The 8,858-nt window shown below is 34.3% G+C and overlaps 1 protein-coding gene across 1 annotated transcript; it reads left to right on the top strand.

The window, feature by feature from the left end:
- The first annotated feature begins 4,555 nt into the window (after positions 1 to 4,555).
- LOC125664460 (putative nuclease HARBI1) lies at positions 4,556 to 7,491 on the top strand. The gene is made up of 2 exons (XM_048897227.2): positions 4,556 to 5,094; positions 6,065 to 7,491. Exons 1-2 carry the CDS (start codon positions 4,668 to 4,670, stop codon positions 6,361 to 6,363), a joined length of 726 nt encoding a protein of 241 aa, XP_048753184.1. The 5' UTR covers positions 4,556 to 4,667; the 3' UTR covers positions 6,364 to 7,491.
- Positions 7,492 to 8,858: the final 1,367 nt, after the last annotated feature.

Below are 8,858 nucleotides of genomic sequence, written 5' to 3' on the forward strand. Positions count from 1 at the left end.
TATTTATAATGGTACATTTCCCGAAGATCGTCAAATTTCGTTTTCTCCAAACACTCCGTATTTTATATTGCACGACTTTTAAATTCCATTAATATCATCACCTGGTGAAAGATCGAGTACATTGTATTTCGTCATTTGTTCTAAGTTGAACTACTATTTCTAGCACGAAAATAAAAAAGAAGTGCTGACAATCCTTGTCTGAAGCCTCTCTGCATTTTACACGGATTTTGACATCCAACCGTTATTTTAAACCTTGAAAATTGATTTCGAGTATAACGTTTTTACCATTTTGATAAAAAATTCACTATAAATCATGATATAGGGTTTACGGCGGGTGCGACCGGTGGACAGAGGATTCTAACTCCTCCTAGACACATGATCCCACCGCTGGATGTCCAGGAGTCCATGTTTGCCCTACACTTAATGTATTCCTTATAGGAGTTATGAGATTGATCTCTGTTATATTCACCTTTCCATACTGAATAAAAGGTAACTGTTCAGAGATGTATGTGTGAAAAAAGTCCAAAGAGGCATATCTGTAGAGGTATTATGATGTCATAAATTACATCAAGGGAATATTTTACCGGTTCTTTTTATAGAATATGACATTGCCTTAAGAGCAAGTTACGAGTGTTGTTAAGCTCTATACAAGTATTAGCAAACAGAATCACCACTAACACAGATACGACGGATGCAGCTGAACTGTCTATCTTAGAGGAAGATCACAAGATTAAAATCCATAGATTGATCAGATGATTTGAAGAAGTTGGTTCCGTTTTGGTAAGAGAGTAATGAAATATTGGAAGCCCAATGTCAATTTGTCATGAGAACGCTATTGCACAAGTTCGAAAAGTGATTCAAGAGGCGCCTCACAAGTCTGTTCAAAAGGTTTTAGGAGATATTGAGAATTTTGTAGACCAAATACCTAAGTGTTTATAGAATTCTGAAATTTGATCTTTATTTGCACCCTTCAAATTTTCGAAAATCCCAAATCTTTAAGATAATGAGCTGATATTGACTGGTTGACTTTTGCTCATTAGATATAGGACATTGTATTGGAATTATTATGAAATTAGAAACATTTTAGCCGCTCTGGACCGGAACTTACAATAGCGCCTTAAAATGATGATAGCACAAAAAGGGTGTCAATTTTAACATTTTATTTGATTTTGTACAACTTTATTTTCATTTATATAATACCGGGACACATATTTCAAATAAATAATGGTGATAACCAACTTCTCTATAAACACTTGAATTCCCCGGACCACTCCATCTTGTCCATGAAGGTAAGAATTTTAGAGAAAATTTAACATCACACAAACAATCCAGCATTAAGTACTCCTTTCTGTAGACAACGAGAAGATCACTGGATCAGGACTCTAGGTACTGCATTTCCATATGGATGCAATGATAATGTATACGATGCAGGAAATTCGATTAGTCCACAAGGAAAAATGTGAACGTGATGGGACTCTTTCCAAAGACGGAAACGCAGTCATGGACATCGTTTATATAAAAGACCAAGTATACATGAAGTCGCGTTTGGTTCACTTCTGCCTTACGTCAACAAACAATTAGGTCCACATCATATTCGCACAAAACTTTACTCTGTTCCATTGAGGGTTTTAAATACGTTATTTGAAGAAACCAGAGCTGATTTATACTTGGATTTTTCAACACCAGAATATAGTCTGAACTCCATGATTATGGATGCTGCCAATCACAGGCTCTTTAAACCACCGCGGGTTATGGGTGATATTCCTTCTGAATCATGCCGCCAGTTTCTTAAGCTTAAATTTACAAACAAAGGAATAGATGCCGTCAACATCAGCAACATTCTTCGTCATAAGAGTTCAGTCTTGTATTCTAACTTATTTCAAGTTCAAGTCTACACCCTGTATTTCATACAGCTATACTTCTACTATTGCATCCAAACTTTTTAATTATAAAGAAACTTGCAGTACCTAGATATAGACCATCTTATACTTAATCCACCTACGTGATTTTGTTCTTCGTCTTCTTTCAACTATAGCCCAGCTGGACATGTCATTACTGGTGATGTTGATATAGTTGAAAATGAGGACCTCAAATCACTTATTCTAAAAGGCACTAAATACAGAGAACCTCGGTCTTTCAATTGGTGACAGAACTTCATTTCTATCATGAATTCTGTGGAGGATTATGCCAGACAATGGACTAAATATGAAAATTAAGAACTTGATACATTGTCAGAATGGATTAAAAGTATAAGAGGAATGTTAAAATCCCGCATTGGACACATGAAAACAAAAGTACGTACCATCTCTCCTCCTGTGTTTAGTAAACCAGAAGTGATAAAAGAATTAGATATATTACACAAGGAGTATGTTTTGGTTCCAGCTGACAATCTAGTAACAACATTGTCTTTGTTTGTAAGGCTCATTATTACAACTGTATTTTAAACGAACTTGGTATTAATTCCACTTTTGGTAATCATACTTATACTCCAAATGCCCTTTCAAAAGATGAAATTCTTCAAAACCATGCTTCAGTTTTAGACACATTTTATATCCCAGTCAATGGGTCGAATGAATATGAGTTGCCGTACCTCTACTGGATTCCTAAACTACATAAAAACCCTTACAAACAAAGATACATTACTGTGTTCATCATCTTCTTTCAACTATTGTTCAGCTGAACATGTCATTACTGGTAATGTTGATATAGTTGAAAATGAGGACCTCAACACTTATTCTAAAAGGTCCTAAATACAGAGAACCTTTGTCTTTCAGTTGGCGACAGAACTTCATCTCTATTATGAATTCTTTCGAAGATTATTCGAGGCGATGGGCTAAATATAAAAAAAAAAACTTGATACGTTGTCCGAATGTATTAAAGGCATAAGAGGAATATTAAAATCCCGCATTAGACACATCAAAACAAAAGTACGTACTATCTAGTTTTTTGTGTTTAGTAAACCAGAAGTGATAAAAAATCTAGATAGATTACATAAGGAATATGTTTTGGTTCCAGTTGACAAAGCTTGTAATAACATTGTCTTTATTTGTAAGGCTCATTATTACAACTGTATTTATAAATGAACTTGGCATTAATTCCACTTTTGGTAATACTTTCCAAAGATGATATCCTCAAAACCATGTCTCAGTTTTACACACATTTAATATCCCAGTCAATGGGTCAAATGAATATGAGTTACCGTACCTCTACTGGATTTCTAAACTTCATAAAACCCATTACAAACAAAGATACATTGCTGGATCCAATAAATGTTCTACCAAACCCTTAGCTTTGCTCCTCACGAAAATATTAACAGCTGTGAAGGAGAAACTTCAAACGTACTGTATGACTACATGTGCCAGAAGTGGTGTAAATTAAATGTGGATTCTAAAAAATTTCTAAAGAACTTTTAGTAAACTTGAAATCGCAAAACTTTTCTCAAATCAACATCAAAATGTATGACTTTTCGACACTTTACACGATCATTCCTCACAATAAATTAACGACTAAACTTTTTGACATCATAGACAGTTGCTTCTTCAACAAAAATGGAAACCGCAAATATCCCTATCTAGTGGTCAGTCATCCAAAAAATTACTTTGTTAAACGCCACTCTGCTTCCACGCACAAATACTCTGAAGTTGAAATAAAACATACGCTGGAGTTCCCCATTGACAATATCTTCGTGGTCTTTGGTGATCAGATCTTCCAACAGTCTGTTGGAATTCCCATGGGCACGAATTGTGCTCCTTTGTTAGCTGACCTGTTTTTATATTCCTGTGAAGCAGAATTTATTTTTATAAAAACGTCTATGTGAGAAGAAAAAATATCTTGCCGTGGCCTTCAATACGACATTTAGATATATCGACGACGTATTATCTATCAACAATAATAATTTTTATTCAGATGTCGATTCGATCTATCCCAGTGAACTCAAAACAAAAGACACCACAGAGTCGTCCACTTCTGCTTCATTCCTAGATATTTTATTGAAAGAAGATATTAACAGCAAACTAAAACTCAACTTTATGACAAACGGGATGATTTCAGCTTCTCCATCGTCAACTTCACATATTTATGTAAAAATATTCCATTATCATCTGCATATGGTGTTTATATCTCTCAACTGATTCGATACGCAAGAGCTTGTTCTGCGTATGGTCAGTTTTTAAATCCAAACAGGCTACTGACAAAGAAATTGGTGCAGGAACAATCTCGTTTACAGTCAGCATTTCGCAAATTCTATCATTGGGTCAAATGCTGTCTGTACGAGTTTCATGCCGACTGTTAAACCGTTCTTGGCATACTGATTTTGACCACGGATAACTCCGTTTACCTGATCAAGATATACGCAACTTAGTTAAGGCTATCCGAGAAAAATCACAGTGCTGTTATAAATGTACCTCTGCACTTCGCACCATATGACGTCACAATGAAAAAATACGTCACAGCGTACATGTTCTGGCCTGGATTTCTCGAAAAAATCTTAAGTCCAAACTCAGACTTAAGTCTGAGATTTTACTCAAATTTCTGAGAAAAATCTCAAATCTGAGAAAACTCAAATATTTGGATTTCTCAAAAAAATCTAAGATCGGTTTATAACTCAGCTGAGATTAAATCTTGAGATACCTTCTTAGTAGTCTCAAATCTTATCTTACCTCTCAAATATGGCGATCAACAACAGATCACAACGTCGTCGCCGCCGGCATCGTCAGCGTATAGCGTATAACAGACTCGTGGATCGCGAAAATCCATTAGAAAATTTGTGTGAAGTAGAGGTGTTTAAGAGGTACCGATTTAGGCCTGATACAGTTCTTTATATCACTGGTTTGCTCGCCCCTTCTCTTACACGCGAAACTCTGAGGAGTTGCGCTCTACCACCCCTTCTTCAAGTCCTCGTAACACTGAGGTTTTTAGCGACTGGTGGGTTTTACTCGCTGATTTCGGACACCTTTTCCTCTATTTCCCCACCTTCCATATGCAGAGCAGTAAGAGACGTGTGCCGTGGTTTGTGCTGGGTGGCAAGGCAATTTATCAACATGCCGACAGGTCCAAGAATGGTACAAGTGAAACAAGAATTTTTTGCCATTGCAGGTAATTTGAACTTCCAACATCGACAAGTCAAGGGAAATAATTCTGCAACTCAGGTTATATCGTACCGCAAATCTTTCGTATTGAACAACAAACATGCATACATACGTATTAGGAATGAAAACATTGCTTCACTTGTGATATATTATCATGGTACAATGGATTATATAAAAAAAAGTTTGATTTGATTCTGACACATAAATAAAGCAGATATTTGCGGAAGTATTCGTTTATTCCAATATATGGGTGGATCTAGACTTAAATTTTCAAGGGGAGTGTGGTTGGTAATGCATAATGCCGTCATTATTTGTACACAATGTAATCTTTATCAGTTTGACATAGGGTTTCCTAATGTATTAGGCTGCGTTGATGGCACCTACATCAAAATAAAAGCACCTTCCATCAATGAGACAGATTATATAAATCATAATTTCAATACCCAAGAATTGTACTTTAATATAGTTTAAATTTTGAAATCTTTTAAAATTACTAGATATAACTCGTTTCCACACGTGAAGTAATACAACATTTCTGACACATAAATAAAGCAGATATTTGCGGAAGTATTCGTTTATTCCAATGTGTGGGTGGATCTAGACTTAAAATTTTCAAGGGGAATGTGGTTAGAAACATATATATGAAAGTCTTAAAGATTGGTAACGCATAATGCCGTCATTATTTGTACACACTTTTTAATCTCTATCAATTTGTCATAGGGTTTCCTAATGTATTGGGCTGCGTTGATGGCACCTACATCAAAATAAAAGCACCTTCCATCAATGAGCCAGATTATATATAAATCATAAATTCAATACCCAAGAATTGTACTTCAATATAGTTTAAATTTTAAAATCTTTTAAAATTAATAGTTATAATTCGTTTCCACACGTGAAGTAATACAACATTTCATGTATATTTCTACTATAGTCTGATCAATTAACAAGTGATCACAAGTTAAATATTATATATCTAGGTTTCCCAAATGTTCTGGGATGTGTTGATGGGACCTTCATCAAACTACAAGCACCATCACAGAATGAACCAGACTATGTGAATAGGAAAGGATATCATTCTCTTAATGTGCAGGTATTCTGTGCTTTTAACATTAGCATATTCATGGATCATATTCGATTTCACAACACAACACAGTATGGTATGATTTTTGATAATGTATTAATAATTTCATTTATGCCACAACAGGGCCTATGGGCCACATTGCTCATCTGTGAAGATGGGCAACTAGTTAAACAAGTCTTAATTTACACAATATAACATGTTTTCATAACTTGAAGTTTTATGCTTAATAAATACTACTGTATAATGGCTAACTATTTCAAAAACAACAAACAATCAATCAAAATATGGAATGTCAAAGATGACAACAATGATGAAGACAACATAGATAGACTGAAAAGCTCACACCAGCCAGCAGTTCACATGAGCGAAACATAACAAATAATACCTGGTGGTATTTAACACAACAATTTTATCACCATATTGCTAATACAGGAACACACTGAAACACTAGAGTAATGTCCATAAAATACCATCTTCGCTTACCAAATGTCCGATTCTCTTACTCTCATGAGAGTAAGTAAATCGGACACTTGGCTAGCAAAGATGATGAATTAAAACTTTTGATTAATTATACAAATACATGTAACCAGGTATTCAAAAACTTCCTATATACATCTCAGGATTTAACCTATATGATGGTTCAAACATTTTGCATGCAAGCTCATACATCTAATTTGAATGTAATAGCATAGAAGACTATTACCAAACAAATATGACATAAATTATTGTCCAATAAACTGACAGTTAAATCTGGATTTGCAATGATAATTTAAATTCCTTTTAAAATAACAATTTCAGATGATATGTGATGCTAAGTATAGGATCCTAAACTGTGTGGCGAAATGGCCAGGAAGCGTACATGACAGTAGGATATTTAGAGACAGCCGTATCTCTGTTGCCTTCGACAATGGTATATATCATTAAGAATTTTCTAGGCTTTGAGATAGTACCAATACATTAGACTGATTGTACTATATTTTTTTCTATATCAACAGGACAATACAAAGGTTTCCTTCTTGGTGACTCAGGATACCCCTGCAAGCCCTATCTTATGACGCCATATCCTGTTCCCTCTACTCCAGCAGAAGTCAAATTCAACAACTGCCATGCTAAAACAAGAGTTCTCATTGAACAGACTTTTGGAATTCTTAAGAAACGATTTTCATGTTTGTCCACTGGCCTACGCACAACTCCAGACAAGGCATGTAGTATCACTTTGGCCTGTGCAGTCTTGCACAACATTGGTATTGAAAGAAATGATATCTTAGATGTAGACGAATTATTTGTAAACCAGGAGGATGTTAGTTTTGATGTTGGGGATCAAAGAGATGGCAAACATGTTAGGGATTATATTTGTCAGGCATTTTTTTCTTGAAATAAAACAGGTTATCTATTACTAATACTAAAGGTTTGGACGGTATACAGAAAAAAAGATAGAATCATTTTTTCTTCTTAAATGATGACTATTAAAAGGGCATGGACACGGTTTTGGTTGAAAATTTTCAAACTTTTATTTTTCCAGTTTCAATGTTTACATTGTTTAACATTGAAGGTATTTCTAATGGTCAGCAAAAATTCGAATGTCAGTTGTCGAGGTACATGGGAGATACAGAGGTCACAAGTCCTTGTTATGTAAACAAGGCTTGTGTCATGTTTTTGTTCATATAGATTAAATATACTTGTAAAAGATTTGGTTAAAGCAGATTTTTCATATTACAAGTTAATTCTGAACACAATTAAACAGTTTCTAGAATTTGTCACATCTCATTTTGTTTTCAACATATTTTCTATGAGTGAAAAATTATTTTGAGATACATTAAACAAGATAAAATAAATAAATCTATTTAGCAATCTATAAGTATACGAAAACATGGCTCTGGTCTTGTTTACATAACAAATGATTGTGAGTGCTGTTCAACAACTGACACTCAAATTTTGGTTGACCATTAAAATTACACTGTACCTTAGTTAAGCAATGGGAAAAGTAAAATTTGAGAATTCTCAGCTCAAATTGCATCCATGCCCCTTTGAAATATTCATTGAATATAAATACTTATTAATGCATCACAAAATGAAATGTTGGAATGCATCAAAACATGATATACATAATATTTTACATTAATGCGTACAAATCAAGTATATCTTCCCAACCATACTACATACCTTGTCTGGATTGTCTTGTCTATTACAAATTTTGTAAAAATAATAGCACCATAGATTTTTCCACATAACAACATTTTGATGCTGTAGATCAAAAACATTTAATATACAATAACATTCTGCCTATACATAAATAGGCAAAGTTTTACACACATATAGTCTTACTGAAACCCATATATATGTTAATAGGAAAATGATCTAGCAATGCCAACACCTACATCAAAGAGATGGAAAAAGTATGGAAGATGAAGAAATCCTAAATAGTATTCGTAATGTACTTGTAAACTCTTACTCTCGAATATTATTTTACTGTTCTACACATACATGTACACAGAATATATACCAACCCTGTGAATCACAACAGAAACAAAAAATAACTAGTTCTAATTGTAACGGAGATCGTTATGGATGTTCCCCAATCTCCCATCACCACTAAAGAAGTGGTGCCATTGTGCTTCATCACAACAAATCATTTTACATATACAGTTTTTATAGTATGAACATATGATGTCTATATCATTCCATTTTTG

This window comes from Ostrea edulis, chromosome 1 (assembly GCF_947568905.1).
Source record: "Ostrea edulis chromosome 1, xbOstEdul1.1, whole genome shotgun sequence".
Taxonomy (NCBI): Eukaryota; Metazoa; Mollusca; class Bivalvia; order Ostreida; family Ostreidae; genus Ostrea; species Ostrea edulis.